General features: G+C 37.2%; 1 protein-coding gene across 2 annotated transcripts in view; it reads right to left on the bottom strand.

Moving 5' to 3' along the window:
- Positions 1–205: 205 nt before the first annotated feature.
- Positions 206–16170, bottom strand: part of ppp1r3ab (protein phosphatase 1, regulatory subunit 3Ab) — a 42810-nt gene continuing 26845 nt past the window's right edge. Inside the window, exon 5 of one of the 2 annotated variants that reach the window (XM_059978256.1) lies at positions 206–9663. In XM_059978256.1, coding sequence (XP_059834239.1) covers positions 7057–9663 — 2607 coding nt within the window. In that variant the 3' untranslated portion in view covers positions 206–7056. The remainder of the gene's footprint in view (positions 9664–16170) is intronic. The other variant, XM_059978257.1, reaches the window with a different exon arrangement.

Here is a 16170-nt window from a genome sequence, read left to right on the forward strand (position 1 = left end):
CCATTTTGATCTTTATCTCATAATCCTAAATGTAATACCTTGAATTCCAATAACCATAAAGTTCCTACACCAATCTGTACAGTCCTATTCCTACCTCAAACATGGAACACCAATCTTTTGCACTATCATGGACTTGTCTCTGATTGTTTCTCTCTCTCTCTCTCCCTCTCTCTCTGTCGGTCTTTTATATATATATATTACACACACACACACACAACTATGTACAGTCTTTATGCTTTGTGTGTTGGTGTAAACCTAACTCCATGATACTGCTGAAAGTAGCCTTTTCATTATATCAGTACCTTACTATACTTGTGCACATGACAATAAACTTGACTTGACTCAAATTGTCTTCCCTAGCTGGTGCTCTCTGCTATTCTTTATGTCAAGAGTCCCAATATGGATCAGGCCAGAAGAATCTTCCCACTCTATCTCCCAGTGTCGGATCTCCTACACTCAGCCACACTAGGACAACCGCAATCTATCACCATATTCTTCAGGACTCTTACTCATGGTTTCAGAGGATACAATCTATCACCCAATCTTTGTATCCCTTATTGCTGCTGTATTTTAAACCTGTTCCTATATATTTTGTTAATAGAACTGCCTATTCTGTTAAGTCATGTTTATTTCTCCCAGACTTTTCATTGGTATCAAGCACATTGGAAATGATCGTTACTCCTCTATTTCATATTACTTCTCCCTACTAGTTATGATCTAACACTGCTGTACCATAAAACAAATTGCTGAAGTAACTCAGGGAGTTGGGCAGCATCTGAGTGGGGGAATGGAATTGTCAGCATTTCCAGTCAAGATCCTCCATCAAAATATTCCTATGCTCATGTTTTCCTTTATGTTTCGACTACACTCAGGAGAAAATTAAGCACAACTTTTATTTAGATAAAGAGCATGATAACTGGCCCTTCAGCCCAATGAGTCCATGCCACCCAATTACTCCCACGTGACCAATTAACCGACAAACCCATTAGTCTTTGGAATCTGGCAGGAAACCGGAGCACCCGGAAGAAGCCTATGTGGTCACAGGGAGAAGGAGCAAACTCCTTACAGACTCAGTAGAATTGAACCAAGGTCGCTAGCAGTGTAATAGCGTTATGCTAACTACAGTGCTATTGTGCTGTCACATGTCAATGTTCTTCTTCCTCCCTCTGCATTGCTTCATCTGATGTAACGTTCATGGTTCCAAAGAAGATGGAGAACTTCATTGAATTTCAAACTTATTTTTTTAAACAATGTAAGTTATTTAAGAAATTAAAATTAAAACAATCAAGTATTAACAAAAATGGTAATATTTGTACAGCAAAATAACAACAAAAAGGAGTTTTAGTGTTCAGTGTTTGCAGGGTACTGTTCCATCACTTTCCTATTAGAAACTTAATGGTTCCTGCCATTAAAGAACAGGCAAGACAAGGATCATTACAGTTTTTGCTAATGACTGACACATATTTAGAAATATTTGAGCCAGTTAACATTTTAATTCTTATGAGAGAAATTCTTTACAAAAGGTTATATTAGGTTATTGTCACTGACATTCTGTAAAAATTTCAGAACATTAAATATAAACAAGAAAATCTGGAAATGACTGTATGAGGCCGAGATGTTTCAACTGCTTGAAGCCAATCTTTTGCAGAACAGATTTCTAGTTCTTGTTGAATAATATCTAATCATTATAGGCACCCAGATATAATCTGAGCAATGCCGATTTTTTTTCTCTTTTCCTGCATATGCTAAAGATTTTGAGATATATGGGAATCTGGCTGTGTTAGAAATGTTTTATAGATGAATCCAGGAAAAATGAGCCCTATTCAAAACAAAAGGCTTACAATTTTAAAATATGTGACTGACCTCAAGATGTCCAAAAGTACTTTACAGTCAATTAAATACTTTATGAAGTGGAATGGCTGTTCTGAAGCATAAAATACGATGGAAAAATTGCAAACAGCAAGTCCCACATATAACACAGAGATAATGTCAGGACTCACCTGCTCCTCTTCAAATGGTGACATGGTCTCTTCTATATGCACCCGAGAGGGCAGATGGTTCTTCCAAATGATGGTCCCTCCAACAGGGCAGCACTCCTTCAATGCTGAGCCACGGCACTCCCCACAAATGCGTTTAGCTCAAACATAGATTCCAGACATCTCAAATAGTCAGGTGTTCATTTTGAAATAATTTGTTTCCAAAATTTAATGTATTTAAGGAAAAGAAATCTGATAAACCACTGTTGAAAGTCACATAGTTGACTCTTCCTTAGGAGAGGTTCATCGCTTTAAAAAATGCTGCACTTGCAACTACATAATGAGACACTATGGGATTAAATCGAAATCCCTGTATGTATCATTTGAATTTTCCTTATTCATTTAAATAACCTACTTTATCTTTTATTTATATATTTTTCTATGAAACTATCAACTAAGTTGTTTGGAATTCATGTAATGAAAATAAAGATTGCAGCTTTGGCAGGTCCTAAAAGACAAAAAAACTAATGTTAGCATAAATAGATCTCAGTCAGTTATTTAAAATTAAATATAGATTATGGTCCTCTGTTACAAATAGGTTAAGAAAAGGCTATATATTTTTTAAATATTAAAACTTTTCTGTTTAGTATGCAATTCCTATGTGGTTCACTTTCTGATACTACATTGTTCCAATATGATTTTTGCCATTATATTTTTGCTGTAACATTTATTTTTTATTATTAAAGTAAAAAAAAAGTAACTATCTGGGTGGAGCATTTTGGCTTGTGTGTTTAATTGTTAAATTCTCACCACCAAAGTATGCTGAAAAACTGAATTCAATTAATGAGGTTAAATTTTAGTTGGGATAAAAAAAACTTTTCACAGATTACTGTAGAACACAATTTGTTTTAATTTTTCAGCACAAATTAGTTTTGCTTTTGTATATGTCATCCCCTGTGCCTTATAGTTGATTAATTTTATTTTTCTGGTCTTATGCACAGCTCCAAAATAAATAAAATTACAAAAGAATGTCGGGGTCAGAAACTGCTAATCAAAACCAAGTAGAAAGTTAAAAACATTGCCAAGGATCTTCAAGATATTGCCAAAATCTGTTAATTCTTGATAAACAGTTAACCAAAATTAATTTAGTAACACATTTTTCTGTAATTAATTATTGTACAATATGATATAAGCTTTTGAAGAAAATAATAAAATTAATTTCACCAATAAAACAAGGCGAGACATGCATTAATTTATTATTTCTTTTTTGATTGAAAATGTACGCCTCAGCCATTCTGGTAAGGACTGTCATTAGACTGATAAAGTAGACTTGGTTCTTTTCCAATAAAGACTATGGAGAGGGTCTTACTGGCCCTAAAAGTGACAGTCTGGTTAAGATGAAAATACTTGGCATTCAAGCATAACAAGGTGACACTGTGAAAATGTCCCAAAGGGACAGTGTGAGATACTGAAAAGAATCTAACTTGAGAACCCTAAACTTAGGGGGTCAGGATCTGCCACCACCTAACAGAATCACCGCAGAAAACAAAATCAGTAGCTTAGATTTCTCACTTCTAACCCAGCATATAAATAAATATCCAGACAATTTAATACGCTCTGATAGATATTTGAGGGCAGGATATAGAAAAATACCCATGCAGCAAATTTTGCACAAATATGAAATTGCCAAAATAGGATTGCACTCGCACATTGTGTGTGCATTAGGGAGCATACTTTTCTGTGACTTTTCACGAGATCTCTTCCATGTGTAGTTTTCAAAGCAAAACACATGTTTAAACATCAAGGGAGCAATAAGCAACATAAGGTTTTTAAAAAAGTTTTTAAATAGCATTCAGTTTTCTCTGTGTAACTGATATTTAGACTGATCTAAAGAGTGAAATCTCAAAGAATCTTTAGAGTGTCTATTGGAGTCACAAAGCTTAACTTGAATAGTGTCTGGGTAATTACGTGGCATCTTTATGCAACTGAAAAGTGTACAGTATTGATACTATTTTCACACACCGTGCCCTTCATTAGACAGATAAGGAAATTAACTAACGATTATTTCATGAGTAGCTAAAAATTCCATAATTTGTGTATGGTATTTCAACTCATCATTATTGCCAAACTGCAAATATTGTTTTTAAATTCCTCACATGCTAAGCTGTATTCAGCTTTTTATTTGCGTAAACCTGCCAATTCACTGTTGCCAGTACATAAAGGTGACGCTGGTTCAATATGAAGTTACTAGCAAAGATTACATTCAACAATCCTAAAATGATCTTCAGTACTGACTTGAAAAGATCACTTTCTTTCTTATTTAGTGTAGGGTTTCCTATATTTCACCATTTATACAAAGGGATGCAAAGGCAAGAGCACTTTAGTTTTCATTTTAAGAGAAGAATTAGTGAAAGGTGGGATTTGTTGCTGTAACCGTGGCAACATTAACCAAGTTCATTCATTGGGATTACTACTTTCATTTTGTAATTCTGATCACGCAGCCTAGTGTTCATATTACTGAAGATGATGGCCCCTAATGTATGTAATAATATCATAGCAATTACAATCCAATGTCTTCTTCTATATTACTTTATTATTAATATTTGTCAGCGTATTCCTCATAGCCTAGAAGTAAAAGTAGCTCGTTACTTCCGAACCAAGTTGTTTAGGAGGACAGAAGAAGAACGAGGAAAGCCAAGAGTATCAGCCAATGGGAGAGTGATCTACGGAGTTGACCATAAACCACAAAGGTCTTCTGCAGATGAATTTCTCACAACAGCTTTAATGAGATGCAGCCTGACCTCTTTGGTCAATTTCTACCAGTTTCTACAGCCAATTTCACAGTTGAAAAGTCTCATTCCTAGAACTCTTCTGGTAACCTTACTCTGTGCCCCCACCAGGACCTCGTGACCCTTCCAAAGTTATGACATTCAAAATGCTTCAGGTTCCAAGGCAGTTGATGTGTTGCAGATGTGTTTGAAGGAGCTGCTGAGTGGATAGGTCGGGAGATTTTCAGCACTTACACTGGGCTTCTGTGCACTCCTAACAAATAGGTTGAGGTTTTCAATTGGCATCATGTATTCGTCAAGGGCCAGGGATTCTTACAAGTCGATCAGAATGTTAAGACATTCAAAAAAACTTTGAAAACATCCTTGAATCATCTTGTTTGTTTTCACAACAATGATGGTGCAACTCAGAACAACGTCTGCTTTGCAAGTTGGGTGACAGGTAGGCAAATGATGTTGCCTGACCATTGAGAACTCCCAATCAACTTCAGTGATGGAGATGGTGGCCTGGGAGGGGACACACCGGTGCGGATTTGCCACCCCTGCAATGGGATCTGGAGGATTTTGCTGAGCTACCATTGGTCCTTTCTCTCTATGCTTTGCAGTACCTGCTGTAGGCTATCATTTTTTTCCAGAGGCATCCAGGAAGGAAAAGTCTACCACTGCCTGTTAGATCATGATCTTTTGCTGGCTTGAAGCTTTGATATCTGAATATTCCATTCCTCAATCAAAAAAAGGGTGTACTAAAGCATGAAAGCAGTTAGTGATTTATAGTATCAATGCCTGCCTATATTGAGATGTGGAAGGTACTGGAAACATTTCAATTTTAAATGCTCTCATTGTATACATTTACTGTGAGAAAATGGAGTTGTACGGTGAGGGCAGGTTGGTAGACTAGATGTGTAATGAATGGATCAGTCCCTTGTAAGCTCAATAGAACAATGGTGATGGATACAATATTCCTTTTAATGTCCAACAGGTATGTGGTAAAGGTTTAATGCTGTGTACTCAATGAAGGAATCCCAAGATCCCTGATACTCGGTTTTCCATTCTCTCAACATGCCCTCCTACTTTCAAGTATTTATGCAGTGCATGCATTGTATCATGGAAACTGCTTTGCACAATAGAAGGCTCAGGAATTTGAGAGACTGGTATGGGAGAAGGATGTGGTGGGCAGAGAAGAGCGGGAAATGGAGGTCATGCACTGAAGAGGAAAACAGAACAGCAGGTCTCAGAACTCCTGCTTTTCCACCATTGTACTGGATGGCCCACTGCCCAAAATTGAAAACATGGAAAGTGGTGTCCACGTTTAATATCACTGTCCAGGATTCTTCTGTCACTACAAGGCAGATGCATGCTGGGACTGTGGACTCTGCAAACAGTGTTGTAACTACCCACTATTCGCTCACTATTTTCCCTAGAAATTGGACAGCATGGTACACCAAAAAAACATGGTTCTAAATTATCTGATTTCTCAATATATTGCCTCAAATATTATGATAGTTCTGATCTGTTCCTCCTCTTTATAAGTAGTACCTGGTATCCAGGTTCATACATTTGGAAAAGATGTGATCTTCTTCCTCTTTTCCTAGAAATCCTTTACTCTGATTCCACAGGTACCTGGAAACCTCATAGGCTATATCATGAACAAACCTTAAATCCAAACTCTCAGGCAGTCTTGAATGATGATTGAAAGACAACAAATATAAATATCATACACAAAATAGAAGTTTTTGTTTAAATTTGTGGTAACTTTAATGCTTAACAGTTTAGAAAAGCTATGCATATTGCTACCTATTAACTTCAATTAAGAAGACCATTTAATGACTAAGAGTATCCATTAGTGTTAGACTGGCTAATACAGAAACTTATAACAGCAAAAATAAAATTTTGGTCTTAAATTACTGACTAAAGTGTTATGTTGCATTTGTGAAAGACAAAAAAATGGTCATTTAATTATGTTAAGAAACTTTTATGCAGTTTCTATAAAAAGTAGATGCCATTCAAACAATTTTTAAAATCAGGTTAATGTGAGGTACGATTGAATTGAAAATGAGCAGATAATTCTTTTTTGTTTATTCTAAGAATGCATTTTGAAAATGTGATTAATTCTGTTTTGTAACAATGTTAGAAATGTTGGTAATAATCTTGTTGATGTGTGAACTGAAAGAAGTGTGCATTTAGAAAAGCAATGGTTACCTCAGATTAACTACTCTGAAAACCAATTTCAGTTCTTCACAAAATACAACAGCTGCCTCTCCTCATATCTTCCAATAAAAGTTCAAGTTCCTTTATCAGTCTTTTCTGACAGGATCACTGTTTGTTTCACCTTCATAACACAACCAATACAATGAAAAAAGGTACAGTGCAAAACACCCTATAAAGTCATAATGATAAACAGTAACAAGAAACACAACAAATAAAACAAAATAGCAAACTTTCCATACTGTGCTTTTCAAAGTAATTTCATTTGCGATTGGCTCACTATTTAATCGAGAATCTATACTGGCAACGTCACTGTCACAAACTTCATCCACATGCTCAACCTTGTGTGGTTTTTCATTACATTCTTTAAATTTTATCTCTTCCGAATTTGGATAGATATAATTTATAACTTCAGTGCTTGTTTCCTTCCCATCATTCTCTTTAACTAGTGTAGTAATCAACTTGGCTTGATCTAAACATTGGTATTGGTTACTCAGCTCAGAACTCTGTGGCAGTGTGGGCATTCTGTTCTTCCCTTTAGTTTCATTTATAGTGTAAAGGGTTGAGCCTGGTTTTGTACCAACTTTAGGTTCTGCTGCATGTTGAATTGTGCTCCTATTTGTAGGGAAACTTCGAGTGTCATGAATCATTTCCATATTTTCAAAATAATCCACTGATTCAGAAAACATATCACCTGTTTCGCCCTCCCCCTCCACAGTAGTTTCATTATCTATCTCACAACTATCCTGATCAGCCCTCTCACATTCTGCACTCATTTCATAGACGGTTTTTTCTTCTGCTGTCAAGTCAGGAGCATACACAACTCCAATTGCCGGTTGAGGGACAACTGTAACATTATTGATCTGAGTAAATTTCTCAGATTTATCTGTTTTATCATACAAAGTGTCCTTTGTGCTTGAAGTATCTTCTTTCTCAACATCCACTTTTGCCAGCTCTAAAGACCCCTTTCTATCCAATACATTGTCATTATGTGTGTAGTCGATCTCTGAAATATTGCAGTTCTGTGTAACTTTTACACTCTTCACATTCTTGATCCGCTTCTCATTGTAATGCCCCTCCTCTCCTGTAAGATCTGTAAGGTTAATGGCCATCTGCTTTCCAACCTCAGTGTGGATTTGGTTCAATCCACAATTTCTAAATCCAAAAATATTTCCTGGAACTTTTTCACTTGCCCCAGCAAGTTCATGAGGTAATCCTGCTTTTTCCTGAAGCACAGAATGGACTTCCACTGAACTGGCTACATCTGGATGCACAGCTTTCTCTGAAACTAATGGAGATGGCCATGCAGGCAGACTCACTCCAGGGGCTGTTTCCTCCTCTGTGTTTCTCTGAGGGGTATTGGATGCAGCCTCCTCCATTTGCATATGCATTGTGTTGGTTTTCGTTACGTGCTCACCACGCTGTGAGCAACTTCTCGTATTTTGTTCTTCGATAGAATGGATCTTTGAAGGATCTCCATGCCTTGAAGTTAAACTCAAAACTTTGGTCACTTTGTGTTTTGAAGGTTGTGTATTGTTGGATAATGTCTTTGTTTTTTGTGATTCACATGCGAATGTTTTTCCTTCATCTCCGGTAATTTCAAACAAAGCTGCTTCAATTGCTTCCTTCACCATTGTATCAGCTAATATACGTGACAAAACACGAGTAGACTGCTCTGCAATTTGTGTGACTCCTTCATCCTTTTTTTCTACATCAGCAACAGCTTTGTCTGTTGAACCATTCTCTGCAATTCGTATCATAGGTGGAATCATTTTCTCAGTTCTGTTAACTGGATTTTGGTCTTGTGAACTCTCTGCCTCCTTGTTCTGTGAAAAAGGTTTTGTGGAAAAGTCTTCTGGCTTTATAGCTTTCAAATTTTCAGTTTCACTGTAACACTTGGACAGCTCCTTTGGGTCGGCTATACTGGCACTGAATACTTGTCTTTTCTTTGACGAGATTGATCCATTATGTGAGATGCCGATTCTCTCTGGCACATACTCAGGTTCAGTGTTGATGCATACTGCAGAAACAGGGAAAGATTCCGATGCACTGATTAATGATGAGTCACCAATTAAATAATTATCTTCACCACTTTTATTTTCAGAGCCTGTGGAATTTTGTACTAGGTCTGTAGGATTCGATGTGTTGGTAGTGAGCTTCCCTTCTCTGCCTATAGCACCCTCAGTAATTACTGAGTTATCTTGCATATCAGTAGAAGGGCTGTGTGGATTGTTTCTCAAGGGCCTATTAATTTCTAGCTGGGATTTAGCTGATATATCATTTCCATGTGATATAAAGGTTTCATTCCTTCTCTGTTGTGAATGTGCTCCATTTATAGCAAACAATTCTGAAGATTGAGTCATTATGTTGTACGTGCTTGTTGCGATGTCTGTACCATCTGCTGTTTTTGCTGTATTTATATCTCTCCCGTGATCCCCAGTTTCAAGATTGGGAGAGTTTCCAATCCATTCAGATTCTCGATCTTGTTTTACCTTATCCTCAACATAGTTACTTGTGCTTGCAAAATTGATATGATATTCTTCCAAGTCCTTCTGTTGACTGATTGGTGATTCACTGATGATATCTGCATTCTTCTCATTCTCTACTTTGATATTACAGTGCAATCCTTCCAATTGCATTGAATTAATTTCTTGGCTGCTTGAGTTTGTCAGTGAAATATGCAATGGCGGATGCATCTGCCAAGATAAATCAATCAATGGGAAGGTTACATACATACACTTATGCCTTTATCAAAAATAATTGCACGCATGCATGATCACTATGTTTAACAAATTCTCACAAATATAGCCTTGAATATAAAAATCTCATTAAATCAACCAATGAATTACTTCTTTTCGCATTTAATGTCAATGATTTGGATGGCGAGTTGATGGTTTTGTGGTCAAGTTTTCAGACAAAACAAAGATAGGGGGTGAGGCAGGTAGTGTTGAAGAAGCAGGTGAGGCGGGGCGGGAGTGCTTGGTAGCAAGGGAGCAGCTGAGGGGTTACAGGATTAATTTAAGAAATTATTTACCCAATATATGTATTTGATCCTCAGTGCCTCATAATTGATTACAACGATGACATATCACCTAATCTCTTGTTAACCCACCATTCTCATGGACGTTGCTCAAAGTGTGTTATAGCTGTTGAAAAGCAATGTAATACACTTCTGTATTTGGTGCTTCATGGGAAATCTGGACTGAAGAAATAGTATTATTTCTGGGCCCAGCCTGTGCATTTTTGCCATTCGCTACAGTAGTACTGTTAACTAACAATTCCCATACTCTAATATCACAAATACACAATGCCTTCGAATTAGGGTATGGTGTTCAGTGAGGTAACGTTCATAATCTGCCCTTTCCAATAAGCTTAAGTACATTTCCTCCAGCCCACGGCCCAACAGAGATATCATTGCCCCACTTTATGTACCTTCAGGCAGATAATCAAGTTTTGCCTGAGTTGTGATGTTGCCATAACTTTCTCCTTTATTAATTGCAACACTTGAGGTTGGACTTAAACAATAGGCAATTGACCGCAGTTGTTAATCCATTATGAAAAATAACAGAAGCAAACCAAATGAAAAAGTGTAGACAGTATAGTGTGGAAGACACATTGGACAACAGAATTTGCCAGGTAATGAGTCCTCGCTTCTTCATAAAAGGTGCAAGCATGGTTTAAGCGTTATTATTTGCAGGTGACTAGGAACAGATATGAAGGGAAAGTCAAAATGTCAGATGGTTTTCAAAGAGAAGGGTATCTGCTCACATTTTTGCTTATACAGAAGTAGGGGCACCATCAATGATAAGACACCATCGTGGGGTTATCACTTTCTTGAAAAAAGCTGTACCTAACATATTTACTATTCACTGTGTTCACAGACTATATCTTTTCACAAAAGCCTAAGAGATCAGAAGCACAAATTATTAAAAACTGTTATCACAGTGGTAAATAAAATCATGTCCCTTGCTCTCAATTCATAACTATTTCAAGAGCTTTGTATTGAGGATAATGAACAGCTTGAATGCTTGCTGTTGCACACGGAAGTCAGATGACTCTAAAACTGAAACAGATGATTTTATGCACTTTTTGAAATTGTGATAAAATTCTTTTAAAACACAAATGCTTCACTCAGTAATCAACTCCCAAGAATATTAGGCATGACATTGCTTATTTGTCAGAATTCTTTACAAAGTTTAATGAAATCAATCTTCAATTGCAAGGAAAAGATGTGAATCTTATCAAAGGCACATCAGTTGTCTCCACATTTCTTTCAAGTTAACATTGGACTTAAACAATAGGCAATTTTTAAAATGCAACATTAGCTGTTGTGGCATTTTTCATGCTTTATAAGGCATTGGTCTGACCAAACTTGGAGTATTGACAGCAGTTTTGATAACTGGTTGGAGAATTAGCATGTTAATAGGTATGTTGGAGAGAAAGTAAGTTACAGGGTAATAAATGGGAAGGGTGTGACTGAAGGGATTGCACTGTGTGCTGGTATAGATATGATGGGCTGCTTAGCCACCTTCCCTGCTGAAAGGAAACATGGAGAACTGTTAGGGATTATCATTGTTTCATCATGAAATGGACAGTGATGTCCCGGGTTTGAAAGGTAAAAATCCCCAGAAGATGTGCAGTACTGCAACTTTTCCGGAGATCACGTCAGAAGTTACTGATCTGATGCAAGCTTCAGTGATTTATGAAGTATTTACATTTTCAAAAAGGTCCTGAAAGTGTTATATTCTGTTGTGCGTTGTGAGGCATACCAAACATTAACAGCAACCTGACAGAAGCCCAACCCTAAGGAAGAAAAAGATATATGCATTTCAAGCATCTGGCCTTTTTAAAATATGTTTTAATTTTATTTTGGTGTGCTTAGGACTCTCAAGCTTTTAATTTAGTTTCACATAGGTTCTGCTCTTTATTTTATTTCCTGTTTTAAAACTATTATTTTGAACGTTTAAAAGCTAGTTAAAATTAACTTTTCACATTCTGGTTTGCTGAGTGTGAGAATGTCGTTGGCTGCTCAGCCTGCTTGATGGTGCTGCATCCAAGCATTCCTTTGGAAATGTCATGGGTAGGAATTGTTCTCTGCGCAGAAGTTAGAAGCATTAGTTTTAAAGTTTGAATTTAATCTCAATTGGGTTTCAGACGAGGACCTGTAGGGTAAAGTTTTCCTACTGGCCCTGGTTGCTTTAACTCACTAGCCTCATCCACATACTACCTGTTAATTCCCATGAAAGGTGGACAGCAACTGCGATTGTTACAATTTGGAGCTGGCGCCCAGTGAATAGATCAAAGTGATGTCTTGCCAGTAATCAGCCGAGCCTCGGCAGGACGGACCCAGTCGGTACCTTTGGGAATGAAGCTGGGGGCAACAGGGAATGGTGAACTCAAAGCCAGAAATAAAAACCACATTATTTCTTACCCTGGGACCTTCAAACCCACCCAAGAAGATAGAAGCATCATCAATATAATGTCTTTTCTGATCTCCGGCAGCAAGGCTCTCAAGGAACACTACATTAGAGTACTTGGAATTAAGTGCTCAAATCCAGGAAAGGGACTTAAATTAAAAAAAAACCCTTTACTCAGGAGTGAGAATCCTGGTGTTGCACAGAGGCTAAGATACAGTATTCTTTCATGATAGTGAAATGAATGGCAAATAAACAATGGCATGAGTTAACTGATTGTTTTGCAGCAAACACTTTAAAATTGTGCACAAAACAAAGAATGAAATTGTTGCATTATTTAGTATTAGCTGAAAGTCACATTTAAAACAGACAGAAATTTGCATATCTAATATATTATTTATAATTTCAATATGAAAAGAGGATTTAAAAGGCCATTTCACATAAGATGTGCCATTTATTTGACAGACTCATAAGAGTGAAACCTTTAATCAACACACTTTATTCATTTTTATTTGGAATCAAATTACATGAACTCTACATAGTGGGGATCTTGAATTACTATGCAACTGAAATCTGACAGCATTCTGTATTTCACTGAATAGCACATCGGATGAACAATGAATGCTATCTCACAAAAATCAAGTACAAGTAACGATTGTGCTTTGTATCAAAGTTAATGATCACAGACCAGACAATGTGAGATCTGCACATAAAGCTGCAGCGTTAGTTCACCAGAAACCTGGATGGTTTATGAAAATTGCAAACATGCTTCTACAATCATTTTGTAAGATTGGAACAAACAATCCTTCTTAAAACAGAACAGCTGAGGAAACCATTATGGGCAAACATAAGGGAATGAAATGGAAGAAATCACAAGTACCCTGTTAGTTTGAGAAGAAATAACTGAAATGAGAGAGAAATCTGATAGAACTTAGTTTTGAATTTAGTTCTGTGAGGATTCAAACTCATTAGTAGATTGAAACCTGGATCATCCATGCTCAGAATTTCCCAATAGTTACCCATCAAGAGGACAAGCCTGATAATTTCATAAGAATGTTTTGCTATCAGTCAGACCATGCAAGCCACACTAGGGTTTTAAGGAAGCATTGCAGAAGCAGAGATTTGTATCTATTCATGCTTACTGACTTCAATAGAATGAATGTCAGAAGCAGAGTAGAAAGTCATAGAGTCATCAAACATTACAGCAATGAAACAGGCCTTTAGCCAATCTAGTCCATGCCAAACTATTAATCTGCCTATTCCCTTCGACCTGCGCCCAGACCACTGCCCTCCATACCCCATCGCAACCATATACCTATCCAAGTTTCTCTTAAATGTTGAAATTGAACGCACATCCAAAACTTGTGCCAGCATGATGTTCCACACTCTCACCACCCTCTGAGTGATGATCCCCCTAATTTTCCACTTAAATATTTCAACTTTCACACTTGACCTCTGGATGTAGTCTCACACAACCTCAGTGGAAAAAATCCTGCTTTCATTTATTCCCCTCATAATTTTGTATACCTTTATCAAATCTCCCACCAGTCTTCAACAATCTAGGGAATAAAGTCCTAACCTTTTCAAACTATCCCTGTAACTCAGGTCCTCAAGTCCTGGCAACATCCTTGTAAATTTTCTCTGTACTTTCTATCATATTTACCTCTTTCCTGTAGGTAGGTGAGTAAAACTGGACACAATACTCCAAATTAGACCTCGCCAAAATTTTATACAATTTCAAAGTAACATCCAACTCCTATATCCTATACTATATTGATTTATGAAGGCCAATGTGCATAAAGCTTTTTTTTTAATGAACCTATTCACCTGGGACACCACTTTCAGGGAATTATGGATCTGTATTCCCAGATCCTTTTGATCTACCACACCCCTCAGTGCCTGACTGCTCATGGTGTAAGACCTACCCTAGTTTGTCCTCCTGAAGTGCAACACCTCACACTCGTCTGCATCAAATTCCATATGCCACTTTGCAGCACATTTTTCCATCTGGTCCAGATCCCACTGTGAGCTTCGACAATCTTCCTTGCTGTCCACTACACCCCAATCTTGGTGTCATCTGCAAAGCTGCTGATCCAGTTTACCACATTGTCATTCAGATCATTGATGTAGGTAGATGACAAATAAATATAGACCCAGCCCCGATCCTGTGGCACACTACTGATCACAGACTTCCACTCAGACAGGCAACCATATGCAATCACTCTCAGGCTTCTTCTGCAATGCCAATGACTAATCCAATTTACAACACACACAAAATGCTGGTGGAACACAGCAGGCCAGGCAGCATCTATAGGGAGAAGCGCTGTCAACGTTTCGGGCTGAGACCCTTCGTCACTAATCTAATTTACTACCTCATCCTGAATGCCAAGCAACTGAACCTTCTTGACCAACCTCCCATCTGGGAATTTGTCAAAGGCCATGTAAACAACATCAATTTGCCTTCATTAAATTTCTTTGTAATTTCCTTGAAAAACTCTATAAGATTGGTTAGACACGACTTAAACACGACAAAGCCATGTTGACTATCCCTAACCATTCTCTGTCTATCCAAATATTTATATATCTGGTCTCTCAGAATATCTTCTCAGCCTATCAGGATCACCAGCCTATGATTTCCAGGTTTATTTTTAGAGCCTTTTCAAAGAATGGAACAATATTAGGCATCCTCCAATCCTCCGGCTTCTCTCCTGTGGCTAAAGATGCTTTAAATATTTCTGCAATGGCCCCTGCAGTTTCTGCACTAACCTCTCACAGGTTCTGAGGGAACTGCTTGTCAGGCCCTGGGGATTTTTTCACCCTAATTTGCCTCAAGACTGCAAACAGCTCCTCCACAGTAATCAGTTTAGGGTCTGTGACCCCACTGCTGCTTTTCCTCACATCTACAGACACTTTGTCAGTCCCTTATGTAAATACAGAGGCAAAAAGTCCATTTATATTTTAAAAATGGAATTGAAGTAGATCTCAAAAAAATGCCAATAGACGATGAATTTCTAAATACAGTTAATTCTAACTCACACACTTGCCTTCAGATTTCAAATCTGGTCAGCAAAACTTTCATTTTGTACTCCCCATTTCTGGATTAGTGCTCCTTAAATTTAAAGTTTCCACATTGGTTACTTGTCAGGTTTAGTTTTTGTTTAGATTTTCATTGATTCATTGTATTTTGTTTTGTTATTTGCAAGAAAATTAATCTCAGGATAGTATATGGATACATATACATGCTTTGATAATAAATTTATGTTGAACTTAAATGCTTCAAGTTAATAATGTTATACTCCTAAATACTTCTCACAGAATTAAAACAAACTCAGTTCCATTCTTTATAAACATACATTATTTTGTTTTGGCATGTAATTTACATTCTTACTTTGCTTTTCTCCCCTTACTTCCTTCTTTCATAATTTTGAAAAGTTTCAGCAGTTTCTTGCATTCCTTCTCCATATCTCAAATACCTACTATGCCTCAAATCTGTCATTGCCTGTTTTTATAAGGCTTTGTTTTAATACAGGCAATGTTGCCCTTAATTGGCTGGATAATTGAAAACATATCAATGATAATTGTTTTAATTTGTGACAAGTGACTAGTGGAAACACCCAGTGATCAAGTCTTCAACCTGGATTGTTAAGATCTTGCTGAGATTATTGTAAGCGTTCCAATTAAATTAGTTGGTAAGCAGTATGTCCCTGTGATTGCAAAACAGTTTAAAGCTACCTAACAAATACCTGGCAATCTGAGCAGATGGAAGCCAAATGACATTTCATAATGAGA

The sequence above is a fragment of the Hypanus sabinus genome, chromosome 8, assembly GCF_030144855.1.
Source record: "Hypanus sabinus isolate sHypSab1 chromosome 8, sHypSab1.hap1, whole genome shotgun sequence".
Classification (NCBI taxonomy): Eukaryota; Metazoa; Chordata; class Chondrichthyes; order Myliobatiformes; family Dasyatidae; genus Hypanus; species Hypanus sabinus.